Consider the following 26,080-nt stretch of genomic DNA (forward strand, 5'->3'; position numbering starts at 1 on the left):
CTTTTAATGTTGAAAAATAAATCCTTAAGATTGAAAATAATTGGAAGATGTGTTTTTGAAATCTTTGAAACTTCTTCCTTTCTCACTATTCCATTTAGCAATGATAAAAGTAATAAAACTATACTTTGCTGTTTCTCCTGGCTAATGGCACTGTGAAAAGCAGTAATATGTTGATCACTTTTATTATGTTATTATAAGCATATATTGATATATTAATGAATATTTTTGATGAAATTATTGCAGCTGTAGATTTTAAAATAATGTTTTTATAATTTTTTCTTATTGCCATGGTAGTCTCATTTTGTGTCAGCACTTAACAGTTCTTTTTGTTAACTCAAAATCATTGTCATCAATCAAAATTGAAGACATGCCAGTGGATGATCCTTCTTTGAGCATTCTTGTGGCCAATAATAGTGATACTCTAAGACGCCTAAAAATGAGTAGCTGTCCTCATGTTTCATCTGATGGTAGGTTATATTTTTAAGCTTATATGATGTTTTTATTATAGTAATAGTAGTAATACAATTTCCTGTTGAAAACTATATGCTTATGAGATGTAATTCATTAGTCTTTCTTTCAAAAGAACTCAGTGTATTGATGTAAGCTAAATATAGTTTAAATTGCTTCTCCTAAGAGTATCTTACTTATATTTTTTATTGTATGTATACTTATATATATGGGGCTTTTCAGGTGGTGCAGTGGTAAAGAATCTGCCTGCAAGTGCAGGAGACAGAAGAGATGCGAGTTTGATCCCTGGATGAGGAAGATTCCCTGGAGAAGGAAATGGCAATCCACTCCAGAATTCTTGCCTGGGAATTTCCATGGACAGAGGTGCCTGGAGGTCTACAGACCATGGGGTTGCAAAAGAGTCAGACATGACTAAGTATGCATATGCACACAATTATTTTTATATATACACACACACACACAAATACAGATTTGCATGCAAATTATATATATATATATATATATATATATATATATATATCAGCGTCCATCTCCTCAGAAATCATTAGATGTCTATTCTAAGAAATAATGAATAACTGATACAAATTTAAATTCACAAAATGTTGTGTGAGTATCCATACTCTTTGTATTTAAGGATTTTTCCCCATTTCCTGCAGGAATCCTTTGTGTAGCTGATCATTGTCAAGGTCTTAGAGAACTGGCATTGAATTATTACATGCTAAGTGATGAACTTCTCCTGGCGCTTTCAAATGAGACTCACGTTAACCTTGAGCATCTTCGAATAGATGTTGTGAGTGAAAATCCTGGACAGATTGAATTTCATTCTATTAAAAGACAAAGTTGGGATGCACTTACTAAACACTCCCCTGGAGTGAATGTTGTTATGTACTTCTTTTTATATGAAGAGGAAATGGAGACGTTCTTCAAAGAAGAAACCCCTGTTACTCATCTTTATTTTGGTCGTTCAGTCAGCAAAGAGATTCTAGGACGGCTAGGTCTTAACTGTCCCCGACTGATAGAGTTAGTTGTATGTGCTAATGGTCTTCAGGTCATTGATAATGAACTTATTTGTATTGCTGAACACTGTAAAAACTTAACAGCCTTGGGCCTCAGTGAATGTGAAGTTAGCTGCAGTGCATTCATTGAGTTTGTGAGACTGTGTGGGAGAAAGCTAACCCACCTCTCTATCATGGAGGAAGTTTTGATACCTGATGATGTTTATAGCCTAGATGAAATTCACACTGAGGTCTCCAAATACCTGGGAAGAATATGGTTTCCTGATGTCATGCCTCTCTGGTAATTGACTACTAAACCAAAGATTATTAACTTTTTTTAAAAAATCTGTAAGATTAGCTTCTTTCTGTCTATGCAAATGTAAATTTTAAGATGCATTGCTGAAATGTGTTAGGTGAAATCTTGTATTGTTTACAAACTGTATAAATGGATTATAGCAGAAGCATTTGAGAAACTATGAGAGACTTGAAAAGACAGAAATCATAGATAGAACACAGACTGTATGGTGGGTTAGATAGTTGATAGAAACAGTCAGTTTCTAGGAAAGTTCCTCAGCCTTCCTTGAAGGCGTATTTTGACTTGCTGAATAAATTTGTAATATTGAGCTTTGGATCCCTTAAATTATGTCACTTACAATTTTATATTGTTGATTGTTTCTGTTTCATCTTGGCATTAATACACTTTACAAAATATTTGGTATTAGAAACTAAGAGTACACTCAAAGTAGACATACAGAGGCTGGCTTAATTGTACTCTTTTTTTAGCAGTATATAAGATCATGTTATGATTCAATAAATAACTTGTAATTTCTAGTGCATTTCGAATTCTACTTTGTTGTATTAACTTGTGAGAAAATGGGCATTAGATTAACATTAAGAAAGTGAAGTCTCTCCGTCGTGTCCAACTCTTTGCGACCCGATGGACTGTAGCCCACCAGGCTCCTCCATCCATGGGATTCTCCAGGCAAGAATACTGGAGTGGGTTGCCATTTCCTTCTCCAACATTAGCATTAAATAACCCTAATTCATTTTATAAAGATCCTGTGATTGTAATTGGTTAAATACACTACTGAGATAAAAAGTAAATTTTTTAGAGGGTGTTTGTGAGGGAATCAATGTTTACTGGATATATTTACTGTGTATCTGAAACTAAACCAGATCCTTTGCAGAAGTGGTTGTTTAGTTAGTAACACAACCGAAACTCTTCAATGGCTACGGTTTATTGCCTTTAAGATGAATATGTGTCCTTAAAATGACCCATAAGACCCTCCAGGTTCTGGCTTCTGGCTTCTCCCTGCTTCTGTGACCTTGTTTCCTCCCACCAGGTGCCCTTGGCCCTGCTGTTCTCATCCTCTTTCAGTTCCTTAAAACTGCCGTGCACCCCCTAGTCAGAGCGCATTTGTACATATTCTGGGCAGCTTTTAAAGTCATATGTTATTGTTAATATGCTCTGAGTGTGATAAATGTTGTCACAAGAATGTAGTAACTCTTCCCTGTCCAGCTCTGGCTTCTTAAATTGACCACTTATCTTATTCTTTCATTAAATTACTTACTTTCAGAAAACTAAAAACATTTTCTAAATAAAGATGGATTTTATAGTTATTTAAGTTAATGCTGCTGCTGCTAAGTTGCTTCAGTTGTGTCTGACTCTGTGCGACCCCATAGATGGCAGCCTGCCAGGCTCCTCTGTCCATGGGATTTTCCAGGCAAGAGTACTAGAGTGGGTTGCCATTGCCTTCTCCGATTTAAGCTAATATCTGACACCAAAATATTAAGTATATGTTATAATCACCTTCAATAATGAAAATTAAGTTACTCGGTGCTGTTACCTCCCTGTCATTTGAACCTGTGCAGTACTTTAGACTGAACATTTTAACGCTCAAACCTAAAGGAAAAGGAAATTAAGAAGACAAAACAACCTTCTGATACGGTGCACTAGAGGGCGCTATATTCTAGTGATTCTGAGGAAAGAAGTCCTTTAGTCTGAAGTTCGCATTTGCGTTCAACAGATATGAGAGTGCCTGTGGGAGGCTAGGCAGAAGGCAGCAATTTTGCTCTACCTCGGAGAAGCTGTCCATTCCGGGTAATGAGTCTGCTTTCTAGAACAGTCACTTCAGAAGGTTGATTATTTAGAAGGCTAAGTGTATATTTCATTGTTCAAAAATTTTAGAGCTCCTTTTAAAATTGCCTTTGAAATCTGTATGCTGTTTCCTTTTTTGTGATCTCAATGGGAGCACAGACTTTATTTTTTGAAGAGAAATGTAATCTTTGGGAATGACCTAAAGTTATTTGGCACTAGGGAGATGAATAAGGTAGATGATCAAAACAGGCAGTGCCAGTGTTACAGTTTTCTTCGTTTTAACCAAAACGTAAAGTCTTAATTTGCTGGCCTTGTATGATATGTTATGACACAGTAGAGAGTAGTGTCTAACAGGATATGAGAAAGTACTGATGGTGTTGTGTAGACTCTAAACTACCTGAGAGCCATCAGTGAGTGGTCTTCCTGGATACCCACCTGAGTCCCATTGCCTCTGTAACATCTTATTCATGATGATAAATACTCGTGAAGTCACCTCCCAACCATAAAACTACAGCATTGATAGTAACCTAAATTTTTCTGTGTGGTCCTTCCCTATCCAGTCCTGAGATAACTAGTGTTTATTATTTGCTCGATTTCCTTTTTATATGTTTTTATCACATATACATGTGTTCCTAAAAATTCTGTCTTTGCTTTGTAAAACAGTATCATGCTATATGCTCTTTTGAGCTTTTTTAATGATTCATCTATTTTGTTATGTTTAGCTGAGGTTCATTTATTACGATTGCTATGTAATATTCCATTCTGTAATGAAACCACAGTTTGTCCATCTGACTGTTGACAGGCATTTGAGTTGTTCTGGGTTTTGCTATGACTGATAGTAATATCATGAACATTCTTGTACATAGGTGCTAGTATACCAATGCAGCCCCTTCTCTCTAGGAAACAAGTTCAGTTGACTGCATTTCCAATAGCATTGCTACACTAGTAATGGAGTCATTCAACTGGAGTTTTCTACATTCCAAAAAGTTTAAGCAAAAATTCATGAAGAAAGTTTCCAGAAGGAGGAATTCACCTCACTCATTTCTTACTGACTAAGATCTACAGAGCCGTATTATTTCTGGTCCTTTGAATAGTCATATGGTCTTATTTCCCTCTTATACCTGTTGTTAGCATAACCAGGAAAGAGTCATAAGGATATACAATGATGTGTAAAAATAAGTAGCTGTTACAGGCATATGGCTCGATGAGGCTGACGGACTTGGTTGCATGAGATACTTCAGGTCAGGGTAGATCTCTTTTTCTTTTTAGTATTCCTTATAATGTAGACTTTCTGAAATCAATGTTCCATATTCCCTTGGACTGCTATCATTCATTACCTGGAAGATCGACAACTTATATAGAGTGTTGGGAATGTGTGGATGTCACGTCTGGCAAATTCTGTCTTATCCATGTAAACCCTTCACCCTCCAACCACCAAAGTGGCTGGGTATACCAATACCAAAACCTAAGGGTATTCCTGAAATTCTTTACTGCCTTAACTCAAAAGAAGCCTTGAGTTTATTCCCTTGGTACTTATGAACTTTATGTGTCTAGCATTATACAACACTCTAATCTTGTGCCCTAAAAACACTTAAGGTTTTTTTCTTATTTTCAAGCAGAAAGCTAGTTTTAGAAATGTCAACATTGCTGTTGGCACCAGTTTGAAATTGTATGTTTGTTTATCCTATTTATTTAGGACTGAGAAATCTTTAAGAAAAGACACACCCCTGATCCCATAGGTTACAGATCAGACCTGAGAAATGAACTGACCCTCAAAACATCAAAGTGGCAATGAGTTGAAATCAAAATGCTTTTTTCTTTCTTTCATTCATCATGTTCTATTTGAGCACGAATTTATTGAAAAGCAGGATAGGTGCCTAGGTTTTAAGAAGATGGCTGTCTTTTTCGAAGATCAGCTTGTCTTCCATCTATAGGTAAACAGTAGGATCACTCAAGTCACAGTTTTCAATATGTATGTGGGATTGTATTCCAGGGTAAACTTTCTGCAAGGGCAGCACAGTGCCCAGTTTTTCTCCCTTCTTGATAGAACCTTTATATTTAATTGGCTTGATATAGAACATTTTAATGCAGAAACCTAAAAGAAAAGAAGAAGTAAAATTATTCATTATCTAGGTTTTAGTAGCCTTGAATCAGAAGTTGTTTTTTTTTTTAAAGAAGAGCGGAAATGAAAAAAAAGACAAAAAGAAAGGGTGGTTGATTGAACTCAATGAGAGAACAGAAGAAAATGACAAAATCATATCAGAAATGAAGACTAAAATTACAAGATGCTGAAGGAAGAATAGACTCAAATGAGTAGTTTAAAAAGGCGTTAAGAATAGCTGAGAAACACCAGCTAGCTGAAAAAATTGACCCAGAACAATGTCAACTTCAAGACAGATTCTGATAAAACAGACTTTTAAAAACAAAGCAAAATAGAAATAACAGGCACAAGAATACAAAGCTTCCTAAATACCAGAAGAAAAAAAAGACCTGTCAAAGCATAGAAATAATACCATTATAATACCATAATTATAAAATAATAACAGTGTTGGGACCAAATATATGAGTTGTATCTATAAATGTTAATTCATGTTTTAAAAAGATTTTCATATTGGCTTGAAAAGCAAAATGAAAGTCTGTGCTGTGTACAATTAGACAGTCACTGAAAAGGTATAAAAATTCAGGGCTGGAAAAGATTTACCTTGCAAATGGAAGGAAAGGGAAAGCAAGGGTTATGATCTTGTTACCTTCAGGCCAAAAAGCATTGAAGCAAGACAAAGAATGACAATTATAATGCTAAATCCAATGAAGATATAATAGTTAAAACTATCCAGGCACTAAATAACACAGAAATCATTATAATCATTATATAACACAAAAATCATATAAAGGAGAGATTACAGGAGATACAAGGAGAAATAGAAACCCAGTAGTAGTAGAAGACTTCAACACATCTGGTGTCAGTGCACACAGGTCAGCTGGACAGAAAGCGTAAGAAAGGCTATAGACGTGTCCTGTCCGACACAGTAGCTGCTAGCCTGGTCAGCACTTGAAATGTAGCTAATTAGGTGCACTTTAAGTATAAGATACACACTGGATTTTGAAGACAGTACCCCCCCAAAGTTAAGCATTACTAATTTTATATTAATTGCATTTTGAAATGTTAATAATTTGTAGATCTTAAAATATTAAAATTAAGTTGTTTCTTTTTACTTAATGTGGATGCAGAAAAATTAAGATTACATATGTGGCTTTTATTATACTGCTGTAGAAAATTAGTGAAATCCGTTAGCTACATTTTATATACGTAAGTTAAACAGAATATGTCCAGGAGTGCTACATTGATACTAGTACAACTGCTAGTGTAGCAGTGCGAGAGGATCTAAATAAGTGAAAGATATAACATGCTCATTGATTGGAAGACCCATTACTTCTGAGACATCAGTTCTCCTCAGTTTGATCTGTATAAGCAATGCAGACCCAATCTAAGACCCAGCAAGATTTTTGGTGGAGATTGACAAACTGCTTCTGCAATTTATTTGGTAATTCAGATAACCCAGGACTTGGCAAGGCAATCTGAAAAGAAGAGCAGAGTTGGAAGATTTATACTATTAGAGATCAAGATGTATTTTATAGCTAAGATAATTAAGACAGTGCAGTACTGCTGGAAGATTAACCAACTGGCCAATGAAACACAGTAGAAAGATCATAAACAGACCCACATATATGCAGACCTTGATTTATGACAAGATACTGCTGTGCAGTGAGGAGAAAACAGTATTGGCAAGTTAATGGTATGGAGTCAGTTATCTATATGGGAGAAGAATTTGATTCTTCTCATTCCTTACACAAAAGCCAATTCCAGAAGGATTATAAATCTAAATATGAAAGGTCAAGCAATAAAGCTTGTGGACAAAAGCATAGGGTGAATATCTTTAGGGCTTCAGGGTGGGCAAGTGTGCCTTAAACAGGTAATAAGAATTATTAACAGTAAAGGAAGATATTACTAAATTGGACTGCATTAAAAATAAGAATTTTGGTTTATTAAAAAACAACATTTGAAAAGTAAAAAAAAGGAACCGTAAAATGGGAGAAGATAGTTATAATACATATTTAGCAAAGAACTTGTGTCCAAAATACACAAAAAGCTCCCACATACCTTTAAGAAAACACTGGACATTTTGCAAAATATATGAATAGACACTTCACAGTATCAGTGTTATCAATAAATATGAAAAAGGGCTCAATATCATTAGCCATAGGGAAATGAAGATTAAAGTTAAAGGAGATACCATTACACACTCATGAGAATGGCTGAAATGAGAAAAGTAGATAATACCAAGTATTGTGTATGGAGCAAGTGGAATTTTCACACACTCCTCTTGGGAGTGTGAGTGAACAGCACCACTTTGGGAAACCGGGTGGCAGTATCTGCTAATGCTGCAGGTACATCTACCAAGTGACCCAGCAACTCCACTCCTCTAGCGTCTGCCAGTTGCTGAGTATATTGATTCCAGCTATGCATTCTGGACCGGGGAAGTTGCTACAAGGGAGTCATGTGGATGCACTCAGTCCGCTTGTAAGATGGACCCTAGTGAAAAACTGTCTTGATCACCTGACTCCATGAGCCCTAGTCAGGGACCACAGTGCCTTCTGTGTCTTTAGGAATTAGTGTCAAAGTTTTAAGTTGTCTTCATCTCCAGTGTGCAGTCATCCTGCTAAAAGGCTAGAGCAGGTCCCTTTGAGAATGGCTACAAGTAAGGTTTATAGTATAAATTTTTGGCTTTGTGACAGCCCTTCCTTAGAAAGGCTCAGCCTCCCTTTCATTCAAGAGAGCCCCAGGACTGTAAACTGACTCAAGTCTGGGAATCAGTTGATAGCGTTGGGGGAAGATTTTCAGACCCAGAATTGATTGAGGTCAGAATTTTTTGTTCATCAGACCTATAGTGTTTCCTTTTATACAAATCAAATAAAGCTTTAGTACGCTGCCCATCTATTTGGTTCTAGGTCACTGTGATTAACCAGACAATGCCATAGATCCTTGTTTCTGAAGCATCTGATGACTGTTTCACCTCTGCTGCCTGTTGGGTAGATAGTCAAGGTAGCCAACTGTGACTGCTCAGTGGAGTCCTTTCAATGGCAGTCATTTCTCTTATTTTAAGCCTAGAGAAGATAGCCTCCAGATAGCTCCTTAAGGATGCGGGCTGCCTAGCAAAGTGTTTCTCATAGCCCTGGTGAGAGGAGTGTCACTGAACCCACCCCCAGCAGGAATGCAAATTTATGTTCATGAAAAGACATGTATTAGAAAGTTCATAGTAGCATTTTCCTAATTGCTTAAAACTGGATACTGCCCATATGTCCATTTAGAGAATGATTAAATAAATAAACATACATGCATGCAATGGATACTATAGGTAAATAACGATGAATGAATCTTACAAACATCATGGGAATAAAAGAAGGCCCCCGCTCAAAAGAGTGCATGCTGTTTAATTCTATTTAAGTCATTTTCAAAAACTAGGCAAAAAGATTTAAAAAAGCTAAAAAGTAGTACAAGGGCTCTCTGGGTTGCTGCTGTTGTACTTTTTCTTGAAATAGTGTAACCAGCAGGTTACACTGGTGTGCTTACTTCGTGAAAGTTCATAGAGCTGGCCATTTTTGCTTTGTGCACTTTGCTGTGTGTATATTCTACTGCAATAGATTTAAAACAACCAAATAAGAAGCCTAGGACCTGAAGTACCAGGAGACCTGACTTTACCTAGAACATAGAACTTCTGAAAATGTTTTTGTTCAGTTGCTAAATTGTGTCCCACTCTTGGTGAGTCTGTGGACTGCAGCACAGCAGGCTCCTCTGTCCTCCACTATCTCCTGGAGTTTGCTTAAATTTTTGTCCATTAAATTGGTGATACCATCTAACCATCTCATCCTCTGTCACCCTCTTCTCCTTTTGCCTTCAATCTTGCCTGGCATCTGGATCTTTTCCATTGAGTCTGCTCTTCGCATCTGGTGGCAAAAGTATTGGAGCGTCAGCTTCAGCATCAGTCCTTCCAATAAATACTCAGGGTTGATTACCTTCAGGATTTGATCTCCTTGCAATCCAGGGGACTCTAAAGAGTTCTCCAGCACCACAGTTCAAAAGCATCAATTCTTCGGTGCTCAGCCTTCTTTATGGTCCAACTATCACATCTCTACATGACTACTGGAAAAGCCATAGCTTTGACTATATGGACCTTTGTTGGCAAAATGATGTCTCTGCTTTTTAATACACTGTCTAGGTTTGTCATAGTTTTCCTTCAAGGAGCAAGTGTTTTTTAACTTTATGGCTGCAGTCACCATCCACAGTGATTTTGGAGCCCAAGACAATAAAATCTGTCACTGTTTACAGTTTTCCCCCATCTCTGCCATTAAATGATGGCACTGGATGCCATGATCTTAGTTTTTTGAATGTTGAGTTTTAAGCCAGTTTTTTTCACTCTTCTCTTTCACTTTCATCAAGAGGCTCTTTAGTTCCTCTTCACTTTCTACCATTAGAGTGGTATCATCTGCATACATGAGGTTGTTGATATTTCTCCCAGCAATCTTGATTTTAGCTTGTGATTCATCCAGCCTGGCATTTCACATAATGTACTCTGCATATAAGTTAAATTAGCAGGGTGACAGTACATAGCCTTGTCATACTTCTTTCTCAATTTTGAACCAGTCAGTTGTTCCAAATCCAGTTCTAACTGTTTCTTCCTGACCCACATACAGCTTTCTCAGGAGGCAGGTAAGGTGTTCTGCTAGTCCCATCTCTTTAAGAATTTTCCACAGTTCATTGTGAACCACCTAGTCAAAGACTTTAGCCTAGTCAATGAAGCAGATGTTTTTCTGAAACTCTCTTTCTTTCTCCATGATACAACAAATGTTTGCAATTTGATCCCTGGTTTCTCTGCCTCTTCGAAACCCAGCTTGTACACCTGGAAGTTCTTGGTTCATGTACTGCTGAAGCCTAGCTTGAAGGATTTTAAGCATAACCTTGCTAGCATGTGAAATGAGTACAGCTGTTCGGCAGATTGAATGATCTTTGGCATTGCCCTTCCTTGGGACTGGAACGAAAGCTGACCTTTTCCAGTCCTGTGGCCACTGTTGAGTTTTCCAAATTTGCTGACATGTTGAGTGCAGCACTTTAACAGCATCATCCTTTAGGATTTTAAATAGCTCAGCTGGAATTCTGTCACCTCCACTAGCTTTGTTTTTAGTAATGCTTCATAAGGCCCACTTGACTTCATACTCTGCCTCTAGGTGAGTAACCATATCATTGTGATTATCTGGGTCATTAAGACCTTTCTTGTATAGTTCTTCTGTGTATTCTTGCCACCTCTTCTTAATCTCTTCTGTTTTTGCTTACCGTTTCTGTCCTTTATCATGCCCCATTCTTGCATGAAATGTTCCCTTGATAGCTCCTTTTTTTGGAAGAGATCTTTAGTCTTACCCATTCTATTTTTCCTCTATTTCTCTATTTTCCTCTATTTCCTGGCATTATTCATTTAAGAAGGCCTTCTTGTCTCTCCTTTGTATTCTCTGAACTGTGCACTCAGTTGAGTCTATCTTTGCCTTTCTCCTTTGCTTTTCACTTTTCTTCTCTTCTCAGCTATTTGTAAGGCCTCCTCAGACAACCACTTTGCCTTCTTGCGTTTCTGCTTCTTTGGGATTGTTTTTGTCACTGCCTCCTATATAGTGTTAGTGTTAATCGCTCAGTCGTGCCCAACTCTTTGCGACCCCATGGACTGCAGCCCACCAGGCTCCTCTGTCCATGAGATTTTCCAGGCAAGGATACTGGAGTGGGTTGCCATTTCCTTCTCCAGGGGATCTTCCCAACCCAGGGATTAAATGCAGGTCTCCTGCACTGCAGGCAGATTCTTTACCAACTGAGCTACAAGGGAAGCCCCAATAGTGTTACACAAACCTCTGTCCGTAGTTCTTCAGGCATTCTGTCTCCAGATATAATCCCTTGAATCTATTTGTCACTTCCGCTGTTTAATCATCAGGGATTTGCTTTAGGTCATATCTGAATGGCCTAGGGGTTTTCCTTACTTTCTTCAATTTAAGCCTGAATTTTGCAATAAGGAGTTCATGATCTGAGCCACAGTCAGCTCCAGTTATCATTTTTGCTGATGGTATAGCACTTCTTCATCTCTGGCTGCAAAGAACATAATCAGATTTGGGTATTGACTACCTGGTAATGTCCATATGTAGACTGTCTCTTGAGTTGTTGGGAAAGGGAATTTGCTATGACCAGTGCATTCTCTTGACAATATTCTGTTAGCCTTTGCTCTGCTTCATTTTGTACTCTAAGGCCAAACTTGCCTGTTATTCCAGGTATCTCTTGACTTCCTACTTTTGCATTCCAGTGCTCTATGATGAAAAGGACATCTCTTTTTTGGTGTTAGTTCTAGAAGGTCTTGTCAGTCTTCATAGAACTGATGAACTTCACCTTCTTCAGCATCAGTGGTTGGGGCATAGACTTGGATTAATGTGATGTTGAATGGTTTGTCTTGGAAATCAACTGAGATTATTCTGTTGTTTTTGAGATTGCACCCAAGTACTGCATTTCAGACTCTTTTCTGACTATGAGGGCTACTCCATTTCTTCTAAGTGGTTCTTGCCCACAGTAATAGGTATAATGGTCATCTGAATTAAATTTGACCATTCCCGTCCATTTTAGTTCACTGATTCCTAAAATGTTTATGTTCAATCTTGCCATCTCCTGCTTGACAACATCCAGTTTACCTTGATTCATGGACCTGACATTCCAGGTCCCTATGCAATATTGTTCTTTACAGCTTCGGACTTCACTTTCACCACTAGACACGTGTACAGCTGAACATTTGAAAATAGTTCACATCAACTCTTGCAGAAATGCCAACATTTTCCAGTTGTGGAACTGGTAAATGAAAGCATCTATTCTTTATAGCTAATATTGCTGAAAGTGATTTTGCTTGGAGGATGTTAAGCAAAGCCACGTGGGCCTCAGGAGGACAGTGCCCCAGTGAGGTATAGAGCCAGGTGGGGAGTGTATGCATAAAGAAGATGACTGTAGGGAAAGTGGTGAAACATCTTGGAAAATGTGTGGGCTGTTTTAGTATGGTACCCTTGTCCTTTAGTTCCTAGGTTTTGTTCCTTTGAAAGAAGAATGAAACTTCTCTGTATAGAATATACATTAAATAAGCATCAAAAATCTCCACTATATGCCCCAGGTACATTCACCACTTCTTACCTCTTCCAGAGATCCGAACACCATTATTGATGGCATTTTTGTTTTTATAAGGCTTCTCCTGGCCCATGATCATTCCGGTGAAAGGTGCGTAAACAGTAGAGCCATCTGGGCACAAGACATCTACACCCTGGTGAAGCCTCTGATTTCTAGGATGTAAATAAGAGTGAACAGACTGAAGAACTGCCCTGGGAATTTTATTGGCCAGGAACAGAGGTTAACTCACTGTTCCCAGTCCAGGGTATCAAAAATGTTGGGATGTCCCAGGTTTCCTCACTCTGTTTAGTCAGTTTTCACCTCCCTCTCCGCAGGTATTCATAATCACGTTGTAAAGGTTAAAGCGTGTAAGATAGTATTTGGTACACAAGAAGCGTTTTTTTTGTTTGTTTGTTTTGTTTTTTTCACAAGAGGCATTTAAAAAAAATGTTAGCCGTTAATATTATATGGCATCTGGGGGAGATGAGGCAATCAATTTAAATAAACGTTATAGATACCTGAATCTTTACATCTGCAAGACCACTTAGAAAAGAGTTGACTTTTTATGGGAACCAATTATATAAAAAGAATCATAGTCTTATTTTCTCTCAGTGATCTATACACATCATTTATTGTGTATGACATTTTAATACAGTGACTGATACCTCCTGCAATTTTTAAACTGTGGAGCACAAACGCAAAATGATCCCAGGTTGTAAGGTTTCCTGAGGTTGTCTCTAACAGTCCTCACTCTTCCGTCTCTTACCAGGCTCTTCTCCCTTCTAATAGGCTACCTGAACGTCAGATTCACCAGGATTGTTAGCCAGATACACCAGGATTATGTGTATAGCAACATCGAGCAGGTTCCATGTGAGGGGCCAGTAAGTTACAGAATGAGTCAAGTGCATAAACTTTAGGGTTTATGAACTAACTGAGCCTTAATTTTGGCAATTCAGAGGCCACTTTCCCCTGTGTCCCATTTCTCAGCCCTATTCTATGCATGAGACGTTGCTTTGTGAACGGTATCTGTGTGAGTGAGAGTTCTGTGATTAGAGTGGTGACTGGTAATGCAATTGCTGCCTGTGCTGTACACACTTAGTCGTGTCTGACTCATTGCGACCCCACGGACTGTAGCCCATGAGGCTCCTTTGTCCATGGGATTTTCCAGGCAAGAGTACTGGAGTGGGTTGCCATTTCCTTCTCTAAATGTAATTGGACATGTTGCTATTTCATCAGAAAGTGGCACTCCCTAAGTAGTACTGGGAATTGTTGAAAATTCATAGTATGTCCCTCACTGTCTGGAAGAGATTACCTGCTTAGGGCCAGACTTTGGTATTTACCTCCCAGAGCCTGGGTCAATAACACCATAGTCTGCTAGGAAGAAGAGCTGAAAGCCTGAATCCTAGTCCCCCAGCCTTCAACCACCTTCAACTGTGTTTGGCAGGTCCCTCAACCCTTTGGAGTCCCATTTCAAGTTCCTCATCTATAAAATGGGATGGTAAAGTTTGGTTTTCATGTTGGAAAATCCAGGTGAGACAAGTCAACATTTGAAAACATAGAGAGAGAAAACACTGCTCTCCTCTCTGTGGTCCGTATGCAGTGCTCTCTTCTCAATTCAGAGCCCCCAGTTGAAGCCCTGTTCTTGGAAGTTGCTCCAGACATGGTAATGTAACTGGTTTTGCCTCTGAATTTTCCTGCTGTCAGAGGGAGAGGATGGTGAGCACTTGTGGAAACTTACAGCAAGGACACTGAGCAAAGAGGTTGAGCTGAAAGAGCGTATGTGTGAAACCCCATTACCTTTGAGCCGTGTACTGGCCACAGCCGTGGCCATCACATGTCCTGATCTCGTTGGAAGACTTGCCAGCACATATAATAGCCCATGGTCCAGCCAGTGCTGAAAAGGAAAAACATGAGAAGCAGATTTCCTGACCACATATTCCCAATATCCATTATCCTCATGTCTCCCAGTAGATTCAAAATTTCTCTTTTCATTACACTTTTTCTCTGATTTTTTTTCTGTCGTTTATGGGGTGGCCTGCCTTTAACTCCTGATTCAGCTATAAGATGGCCCTTTTTTCCCTGGCCAGGGAAGTTTGTTTTCTGACATATAGAGTATTTGTAAGTTTATTTACAAGCATTCACTTTTATTGTTATTTGTTTTATATTATCCCCCCCCCCAAAAAATGTTGTAGATTGTGCTTTAAAATTTTTCTTTGCTTATGACTTGGCGTGGGGAACTCTATGATTAGGTTAAACAAAATAATCGAACAACATGGCTCAAAGAAATGATTCTAGAGTAACTTTGAAATGTTCTTTATTTTTAGTCTTGATCCAAGAAGATGTTTGAATTTAAGGAAAAACAAACTATGAGTTAGCAAAGTTTATTTAACACTAAATGGATCTCTTTCATATTTGTTAACATAGAAGAGGAGATTCTTAGAAATAAGAACATGTCAAACTAATTTAGCCTAGAGTGGAGTGTGAAGAGAAGGTGGGGAAGTGAGTAATAAGAATTATTTGAAAAATTGAGAAGCAGTAAAACATGGAGGGAGGGGGCTGGCTGTCTTCGTATGTTTTGTGCAAACTTTGCAGGCAACTTCTCGTTATTAGAGAAGTTCCTTTAAATTGTTTCCTGGATTTCTAATTATTTATATTCACAGAGAGATGCATTAAGAAACTCATTGTTTTACTTCAAAGCAAACTAACAAAAATGGAAACAAAAGCAGGAATCTGCTAATTTGGTTGTTGATTGTATTTAAAGCTATTTTGCTATTCATTAATATATTATGAAAAGAAGCTACAGAATATGACCATTAAGCATATTCTTGAATATACCTCTAAAAGGTGGGTTTCACTAGTCTTATGCCTTGGGACCAAGCTTCAAATCACTGTGGCACTAATATTTATCCTTCAGAATTGAGGCAGATATTAATTGTTATTATTAGAAATTAGTGTTCATGTCAATGTATGGCAAAAACCACTACAATATTGTAAAGTAATTAGCCTCCAACTAATAAAGTTAAAGAGAAAAAAAAATTAATGTATTCATTTGCTCTTTTGCTATGACAGGGGAGTGTTCCCCTTGTCCTAATCCATACCAATTTTTGTGTCAGGGGTTTTCTAAATCAGATTCTCATACAAACTTTATTTTATAATTTTGTTCTAATTAATTCCAAACTAAGATTGTTCTTCCTTTTCTGCTTCTTTCATTAAAGAAATAGAACATTCAGGTGGAAATCATTGAGAACCACTCCTGACCCTGTGTATTCTTCCTATTCTGCTTTTTTTTTTTTAATGTTTTTTTTTAATTGTGGTAAAAGTCACATAACATAAAACATACTGTGTTAACCATATCTAACCGTGCATTTCAGTGACACTAAGTACATTCATATTGTTGTGCAACTCTTCATCCATCTCCTGACTTGTTCACCTTCCTAAATGGAAACTCTGTCCCCAATAAACACCAACTCCCCACTCCCCTCACTGCCCCCCTCCAATAGCATCTACCAGTATACCTTCTAACTCTATGAGCTTGACTATTCTAGTTACTTTGTATAAGCAGAATCAAATAATATATGTCTGCACCTAATGTTTATTGGAATGCATTTTTAAAGTTAACAATGTATGTCCTACACACAGACAAAGCTGCTTTTTCCCCTATGCAATACAGTAGGTTCTCATTAGATATCTGTCTTATACGTGGTAGTGTATATATGTCACCCCCAGTCTCCCAGTTCATCCCATCCTGCCATTAGCCTCTTGGTGTCCATATGTTTGTTCTCTGCGTCGGTGTCTCTATTTCAGCTTTGCTTCCTATTCCACTGTCAACAACCAAATATACAAGTTTCTGTTGTGATTGTAATGTTAATGACCTTCAAATCTGTGCTTGGAATCAATTTTTAAAAGTCAGCCAGGATTCTAAGACAGTAATTTTGACTTACCAGGAGAAATCAGAGCAGCCAGAAGGAGGGCTCCTGTGGAAAACATTTGTCTTTGTCTCTCTAGAATGCTGCTTCCTCTGACACTTAGGCTTGCCCCCATGCACTCTGTGAAGAATATTCCAGTCTAAATTAGTATTTTCTAGCTATTTAACCTTAGAATTCTGCATCTCTTGTATCTTCAATTTGGTACGAGACCCAAAAATTTACGAGAATGGAAGGAGTCAGATTTTAATACTCTGTGGACGGCTATGTAGGACCTACGTAAAAGCTTTTCATCTGAAGAAGTTAACTTTATTGGAAATGCTGACTAAATATTAACAGAAGTGATAAGACAAGGCTGGGTGAAGAATGGTTTTTCTCTGGGCTGTGACTGGTAGGAGGATATCCACATGAAAAAGTGAATATTTAATATTGTCTGCTAGTAGATCTATCTTTCATTCCCTGGGTAGGGCATGTTTCAGAAAAGAAGATTAATAATGTATGACCTTCTATAGTATATTCTTTAGTATATCCCTTGGGTTTTTTTGGATGATCAGTTAATTTTATCTGTGTAATGTTTGCAAATACTTTTATAATTTTGAGAAAATTATATTTCTTTAAATATGTGATTTTAAATGTTTGCTTGTTTGTAGTAATGAAAAATTAACATCCACAGTACCCATAAGTAGAGAAAAGGATGAAAGATATAGTCATACAATGGAGTATAATAGCAGTTGGAATATATATTGTCATTCCCATTTTCCAGAAGAGAAAACAAAGGCACAGTTTGATTAGGTGAATTCACTCAAGATCACATGGAGGGGACGTAACAGATTTGGGATTCAAACCTATGGGGAAGGGGGGAAGTTTTGCTGTGTTAGAATCATCTAGAGAGATTCTCTCTTAGGCATTCATTGGTCATTCATCCACAACAGTGGTTCTCACCTGGAGTAATTTTGTCCACCAGGAAACACTTGGAAGTGTCTAGAAATATTTTTGGTTGTCACTGCTACACAGCCACTGTTGGAACATAGTGGGCAGAGGCCAGGGCTACTACTAAACATCATACCAGACATAGAACGTACCCCAGGGCAAAGAATTATCTGGCCCAAAATGTTCATCGTGCCAAAGTTGCACATCCCTGATAGGAAGCATGCCGTGCTGTGCTAAGTCACTTCAGTCACGGCCGACTCCGCGACCCCGGGGACTGTAGCCCACCAGGCTCCTCTGTCTATGGGATTCTCCAGGCAAGAATGTTGGAGTGGGTTGCCATTCCCTTCTCCAGGGAATCTCCCTGACCCGGGGATGGAATGTGCGTCTCTTATGTCTCCTGCATCGGCAGGTTCTTTACCTCTAGTGCCATCTGGGAAGCCCGAGCTAAAGTATACCTAACAATTTCTTTGTAACTAGAATGAAGAACATGTTGAATTAAATTTGTCTAGGTGTTAACTGACAATTTTAAAAACATCATGATGAAAAAAAAATAAAAAATAAAAAAAAATAAAAACATCATGATGGGAATCAGCATGTTAAATTACTTAAACCATATTCCTAAATTTACATCAAAAAATTACCAGCTTCCAATAATTGTAATGTTAATTATTGAATACAATAATTAAACTCCATTATGTTTAAGGAAAAAATATGGGAATTAAAGCAAATATTGTTTATAAGCTAGCTAACTGAAGATTTGTTCTGAACAAAGCTGGCAAGTGTCCATTTTGAAATGGGATCTCAGGACCAGAAGGCACTGTCATTGTTCTTTTGTATAACCAGTGATTATAAGGTACGATCAGATGGTTGCTACATGGTAGAAATCTTTTGATTAGAAACACTGATCTGTTAATAGACAGCTTTATCTTCTCTAAGCTATACTTCATAAAGAAATACATGTGGAATTACAAATGCTTATTGGGCTACAATTATGGGTATTTAACTTTTGCAGGATGTAGTCAGCTAACAGCACTGTAAGTTGGCTTCACATTTCTCTCCTACTCACCCCCAGCCCCCTGACACCACCCCCAGCCCCACCAACTATGCCCCGACCTGTACCTCACGCCTTGATCTTTTCATTTTTTTTCTTAGCATTTCACTAAAGATAGGGAGTCCCGAGATGAGGAGAAATTCAAAACTGGCTATAAATTTAAATTTGAGGGCAGGGGTGATAAAACTCTTCTCTTCCTATATTGTGATGAACTAAGTTACTTTCAGCACATTAGTCTCATCTCTTGTTAGCAAAGCTTGAGGTAAAGTCATGTGAGTGTGGTAGTCGCTCAGTCGTGTCCGACCCTTTGTGACCCCATGGACTGTAGCCGACCGGGCTCACACCCAGTTGCAAGGCTCGATTGTTTCCTGTCCTGTCTCTGCTTCTCTGTAACTCTGCCTTCTGCTTCTGATGAGGTAGGTAGTGAACTTGTGCTGAAATAGCAGAGTGATCATGCTGGCCAAATGGCAGGAGGTTATGAACAAATTGATTCTGATGTGTTAATAGTTTGTGTTTATCTTGGTCTGTTTGGGGTGCTGTACAGACCACCAGAGACGGGGTGGTTCGTAAACAACAGAAATTTATCTCTTACAGTTCTAGAGTCTGGAAGTCCAAGATCCTGGTGCCAGTATGGTCGGTTAGCATATAAAAACCTACTTATCATCCTTGATTGAAGTAAATTTCCCTTAATCCAGAGTCTAACCCTTAGTCTTTTCGTTGTCTAAGACTTTGACTCAGGGAGAATGATTTAAGTTCATCAGATTATAGGAAGCTGAATGCAGAGATAGATAGATGATAGCTAGCTAGCTAGCTAGCTAGCTATCTTGATTGATGATTTTCAACAGAGATGACTCCCCTCTAATGGGAGGATGTGCTCTCTTGGTGTTAAAACCCTTGGGGAAGTGGCTTGGTGAATGTGGAATGAGAACAAAAAAGACAGAATTTTAAGTGGTTTTCCAACAAACTGTATGGTCTAGTCAGAAATCTTTGCTTTTCCATGATAAAATGGACTAGAAAATGTATCCTCCTTGAGTGACACCAAATGGGTTTACAAACATCTTGCTCCTTGATTTCCTTCCTGGCTTCCTCGGCCCATGTTTTTCAACCAGGAGTGCTTGCAGGTGGGCCAGATAACACAAAAAGCCAAAGGATAAGCATGGTGACATAGGTTGTCAATATTTCTTTTGGATTTGGAAATGGGGCAAAACGAAGAGGAATAAAACAACATACTTTTTTTCTATTTACATCATTCCTTTTACATTTATTAAGTGTAATTCTGTGTGATACACAGAATAACTCCCTCCCTCAAATTTACATACTAAACTCTAGACCCTGTGAATTATAATGTACATGGCAAGGAAGAAACAAGAGTGCAGATGAAATTATAGTTGTAATCATCCGACAACTATAGTTTTGTGTGTATTTGTATACATAGAAATATCATGCATGCTTGTTTTATACCTGCTAACATAGCTTTATCTTTTTTTAAATTGAGACTTCACATATCATAAAATGTACCCTTTTAAAATGCACAATGCAGTGGTTTTTTAGTGTATTTGCAATATCATATACTCATGCCTCTATCTAATTCTAGAGCATTTTCATCACCCCAAAACAAAAAATCTGACACATGAGCAGTCACTCCTCATTCCCTACTTTCTCCAGCCCCTGGCAACAATTAGTCTACTTTTTCACTCTCTGGACTTGCCTGTTTTGGACATTTTATATGAATGAAATCAGAGAATATGTGATTTTTCATGCCTGGCTTCTTAGCATAATGTTTTCAAGGTTCATTCACATTTTACCATGGGTAAGTACTTTATTTCTTTTTTATCACTGGATGATATTCCATTGAATGAACAGACTATGTTTTGTTTCTCCATTCATCAGTTGGTGAACAGTTGGATTATCTTCACTTTGGGCTATTACGAATAACGCTACTATGAACATTCAGGTACAAGTTTTTATCTGGACATGTGTTTTCAGTTCTCTTGGGCCTATAACTAAGAGTGGGATTGCTGGGTCATATGGTATCTCTGTATTTAGATTTTTGAGGAACTATTAAATGGTTTTCCAAAGTGGCTACATCAGTTTACATTCCTACCAGCACTAAGAGTTGCAATTTCCCTGCATCCTCACCAATGCTTGTTATATTCTGTCTTTTTAATTATAGCTATTCTAGTGGATATAAAGTAGTATATAGTTGTGGTTTTGACTTGAATTTCTCTCATAACTCATGAAGTTGAACATCTTTTCATGTGCTTTTTGCCCTTTTGTCTATTTTCTTTGTCTTTTAAATGTCTATTTAAATCCTTTGCCCAGTTTTTAATTGGATTATTTATCTTTCTATTGTTGAGTTGTAAGGGTTCTTTATATATTCTGGATACAAAATCTTTGTTAGATGATTTGCAAATATCTTTTTCCCATATGTGGGGTGTCTTTTCATTTTCTTGATAGTGTCCTTTGAATCATAGAAGCTTTTAGTTTTAATGAAGTTAAATATATCTTCCTCCTGCTTTGGCTACTCATGCTTTATATGTCATATATAAGAAATGGTTATCTAATCCAAAGTCATGAAGATTTATGCCTATGTTTTATTCTAATAATGTTATAATTTTATCTCTTTGATTTAGGTTTTTGATCCATTTCAAGTTAACTTTTTTGTATGGGATGAAGTAGAGGGTTCAAATTCATATTTTTTTGTATGTAGGTGGCCAGTTCTTTCAACATTGTTTATTAAAAAGACTATTATTCCCCCCATTTAATTTTCTTGGAACCCTTGCCCAAATTACTTTGGCTGTTCTGGAATCTCAGTTCTGTTTCACTGATCTATATGTATATCCTGTGGAAGTACCACACAGATTTGATTTGTAGCTTTAGCATAAATATTGAAATCTGGAAGTATGAGTCTTCCAGCTTTTTCTACTTTTTTCAAAATTGTTTTGGTTATTCTGGATCCTTTGCATTTCAATGTTAATTTTAGAATCATCTTGTCAGTTTCTGAACAAAATTGAAAGGTAGATGAAATTTTGATAGAGATTGAGTTGAATCTGTAGATCAATTGGGGGAGTATTGCCATTTTAACATTATAAAGTCTTACAACCTTTGAACATGGTGAGGGGGGTCTTTCCATTTATTTAGGTTCTCTTTAATTTCTTTCAATAAATTTTGCAGTTCCAGGGCACATGTCTTGCACTTCTTCAGTTAAGTGTATTATGAAATGTTTTATTCCTTTTGATGCCATTATAAATGAAATTGTTTTTTAATTTATTTTCTAATTGGAGAACAATGCAAATCAGCCATAATTAAATATATATATCAGCCATATATCACCTCCTTCTTGAGCCTTCCTCCCCTCACCCCATCCCACCCCTTTAAATAATCACAGAGTGTCTGGCTGTGCTCCATGTGTTATATCACAACTTCTCACCCCTATCTGTTTTACACATGATAGTGTGTATATGTCTGTGTTACTTTCTCCATTCGTCCCACGCTCTCCTTCCCCCCTGTGACCACAGTCTGTTCTCTATATCTGCATCTCTATTCCTTCCCTGGGAATAAGTTCATCAATACCATTTTCATTCCTAATATATAGAAACACAGCTGCTTTTTGTATATATATCTTGTATCCTGTGAGCTTGCCAAATTAGTTTCTTGGCTGTTACAGATTTTTTTTTTATGAATTCCTTAGAATTGTCTATATACAAGTTCATTTAATCTGAAAATAGTCTTTTATATTCATCTGTTTACTGCCTTCTTTTGTGTTCAATAAATATTTTCTATTGTACTTTATAATTTCCTTGTCATTTCTTGTTGCAGCATGGGAACTCTTAGTTGTGGCATGTGGGTTCTAGTTCCCTGACCAGGGGGTTCTAGTTCCCTGCTTGGGGAACATGGAGTCCTAGCCACTGGAACACCAGGAAAATCCCATCCTTGTCATTTCTTTTGCTGTATACTTTTGAATTATTTCCTTAGTGGTTGCCCTGGTGATTATAAATTAACTTACAATGATCTGGTTCAGATTAATACCAAATTAACTTCAGTAGTATACAGAAACTTTGTTTCACTCTTCCCTTCTTCCTTTGTGCTTTGTCATATAAATTATACCTTTATACATTGTATGCTCATCAATATACAGATTTATGTTTGTTGCTTTATTTACTTATGTAGTTTTATCAGTACACGCTGTTTTTTTCCACAGAGATTCAAGTTACTGTCTGGTGTCCTTTGATTTCAGCTTGAAGGAGTTCCGTAACATTTCCCTAGAGCAGATCTGCTAGTAACAAATTCTCTCAGTTTTTACCTAAGAAAGTCTTAACTTATCCTTCATTTTTTTTTATCCTTCATTTTTTAAAGGATCAGTCAGTTCAGTCACTCAGTCGTGTCCAACTCTTTGCGACCCCATGGACTGCAGCACACCAGGCTTCCCTGTCCATCACCAACTCCCAGAGCCTACTCAACCTCATGTCCATCCTGTCGATGATGCCATCCAACCATCTCCTCCTAATGTCATCCCCTTCTCTTCCTGCCTTCAATCTTTCCCAGCATCAGGGTCTTTTCCAAAGAGTCAGTTCTTTGCATCAGGTGGCCAAAGTACAGGAGTTTCAGTTTCAACATCAGTCCTTCCAGTGAATATTCAGGACTGATTTCCTTTAGGATAGGTTGATTGGATCTCCTTGCAGTTCAAGTGATTCTCAAGAGTCTCCTCCAACACCACAGGTCAAAAGCATCAATTCTTTGGCACTCAGCTTTCTTAGAAAGTTGGATGTGAGAGTCCAACTCTCACATCCATACATGACTACTGGAAAAACCATAGCTTTAACTAGACAAACCTTTGTGGGTAAAGTAATGTCTCTACTTTTTAATATGCTCTCTAGGTTGGTCATAGCTTTTCTTCCAAGGAGCAAGCATCTTTTAATTTCATGACTGCAGTCACCATCTGCAGTGATTTTGAAGCCCCCAAAAATAAAGTCTCTCACTGTTTCCATTGTTTTCCCATCTATTTGCCATGAAGTGATGGGACCAAATGCCATGATCTTAGTTTTCTGAATGTTGAGTTTTAAGCCAGCTTTTTCACTCTGCTCTTTCACTTTCATCAAGAGGCTCTTTAAAGGATAATTTCGCCAGATACGGAATTCTTGGTTGACAACTTTCTTTTAGTACTTTCGATATGTTTCTTCTGTATCCTACCACTGCCTCTGGCCACCACGATTTCTGATGATAAATCAACTGTTAGCCTCTTTGAGAATTCCTTGTTTGTGAAGAATTCATTTTCTCTTCTTGTTTTCAAGAATCTATTTTTGGCTTTGTTTTTTGAAAGTTTGGTTATGATGTGTCCAATATTTGCATTTTTGAGTTTATCTTATCTGGATTTTGTTTATCTTCTTGGATGTGTAGATTAATGTTTTTCATCAAATTTGATAAATTTTCAGTTATTATTTCTTTAAATATTCTTTCTACCCCTTTCTATCTCTCCCCTGTCCTCCTGGGACTTCCATTATGCATATACTGGTGTTCTTGGGGGTTCCCCACAGTTCTCTAAACCTCTAAGTTCATTTTTCTTCACTCGTTTTTCTTCCTGTTTCTTAGACTGGATCATCTCAATTGACCTATCTTCAAGTCTCTTAATTCCTTCTTCTCCCTGCTCAAATCTTCTTTAAGCCCCACTAGAAAATTTTTTAATTCAGTAATTGTGTTTTCCAACCCTATAATTCTCCTCTGATTCTCTTACATGTAGTTTCTGTTCTTTATTGAAATTCTCTATTTGTTGAGACATTGTTCTTATGCTTTACTTCTTTATACATGATTTCCCTTAGTTCTTTGATTATTTAAAGTAGCTGATTTATAGTCTTTGTCTGGTATGTGGAATGTCAGATTTTCCTAAGGGGCAGTATCTATTGGTTATTCTCTGTGCACAGTCCCTACATGAAGTTGTGTGTCTCTATCTGGCCATGACCCCGGGGAAACGCTTATACCTATGTAGGATGTAAAGGTCCTCCTTTTTTTCTGTTTACTGTGTGCTAAGGGCAGAGGGTCAAAAATGAGAAGGCTACTCCTCCCAACTCTTAATTTACCATGTCTACCTTCTCTGCCCACAGCCATTAGTATTTTACCTAAGATTGCTCTCAAGGACACTTGTGAACCAACTGATTATCTCTTGCATACCTTTGTAGCTAAAAGGCAGTGGTGGTCATCTATGCAAAACAAGATCATTCTAGCCTGTGAGATTTGAATTGGACTTGAACTTTTACCAGTGAAGCTGTCCTTTATCTCACTGGATACAAATATCTATTCTTTATTTAAATCTGCTTGTTCAGATGAGAGTCTCTTGATTTTAAAATCCCACCAGAGGATTTTTGAGAATTTTGTGTCAGAACTGACCATTTGATTTTAAGTTTCCAGAATGTACTAAGCCCAGTCAATAGATAGTCTTCACTCTATCAAATACTTACAGACCCACAGTGGGCATATTTCCTCACCCAGTTTCACCATCTGCTAGTACTTTGACCAACAGAAAGCAAACATCCTAGGGCTAGGGAAACAAAGACCAAGATTACCCCAAGCAATGGTAAACAGATGTGATTGGCCCGCTGAGCTTTGAACCCTGGAATTGCACCACACACAGACATAGTCAGAGTGTTGCCAGAGGTTACAACACACACATTCTTGGCGCCATTGTTCAGATTGACTCAGACCAGCTGAACATCTTAAACTGAGTAGTAAATGAATTATGATAATGGAAGAAATGATGCTCTCCTGTTTGGGGACTACATTGTCTCTCTAGCTACTGACACCTTCTAAAAAAGGAACTGTCAACATAAATAGCTCTGAAAGTTACAGCACTGCCCCACTGTTCAACAACTCTAGCTCAAGTTTAGTGAGTGGCTTGTACAAGGCACTCAGCTAAGTGCTGTGAAAATGCAAAGATGATTAGGGAGGCAGGCAAGCCAGGAAAGACTGAGAACACAGAAGGGTCAGCCCTGGATGTGAGAATGAGGGGGAGTGCAGGTGGAGGTGGAGGGAAACAGGTAGGGGGAGTGTTGATGGTCCTGTCATTGGCTGAGCCCATGAAGCATTTCAGACGGCCTTGTAGATCAAGACTAATCCCACTGTTTGCTTATTTCTCACAAAAAAGATGGAATTTTTAAATTTCATTTCATCCTAGGGAGATCTGGAATTGCTGCAGGAATACTTGTGTTGGATGCTGTGAGAGAGGACAGGTGAGTCATTGTTGGGTGTTTAGATATTTGTGCAAAGACTAGATACACTTGTGTTTTCAAATTTTGCTTTTAAATTGTTTTATCAGAAGATATACCAGAGACATAAAACAATTTTTTCCTGTTATTGCTAAATAGGAACTATCAAAGAAAGGAACTTGGTTGGACC

General features: G+C 37.8%; 2 protein-coding genes across 2 annotated transcripts; one reads left to right on the forward strand and one right to left on the reverse strand.

Annotated features, from left to right (window-relative positions):
* Positions 1-256: 256 nt before the first annotated feature.
* LOC133062890 (F-box/LRR-repeat protein 21) lies at positions 257-3,089 on the forward strand (the record flags this gene model as incomplete). The annotated part of the gene is made up of 2 exons (XM_061152244.1): positions 257-467; positions 1,125-3,089. Coding segments are annotated over 2 exons (855 nt in total), but the record flags the coding sequence as incomplete, so codon positions are not given.
* A 2,400-nt stretch (positions 3,090-5,489) lies between these two features.
* On the reverse strand, positions 5,490-16,777 carry LECT2 (leukocyte cell derived chemotaxin 2). Its single transcript, XM_061149416.1, has 4 exons — positions 16,732-16,777; positions 14,588-14,684; positions 12,818-12,963; positions 5,490-5,656 (listed from the first exon to the last, which is right to left on the reverse strand). Exons 1-4 carry the CDS (start codon positions 16,775-16,777, stop codon positions 5,490-5,492), a joined length of 456 nt encoding a protein of 151 aa, XP_061005399.1.
* Positions 16,778-26,080: the final 9,303 nt, after the last annotated feature.

This window comes from Dama dama, chromosome 9 (assembly GCF_033118175.1).
Source record: "Dama dama isolate Ldn47 chromosome 9, ASM3311817v1, whole genome shotgun sequence".
NCBI classification, from domain to species: Eukaryota; Metazoa; Chordata; class Mammalia; order Artiodactyla; family Cervidae; genus Dama; species Dama dama.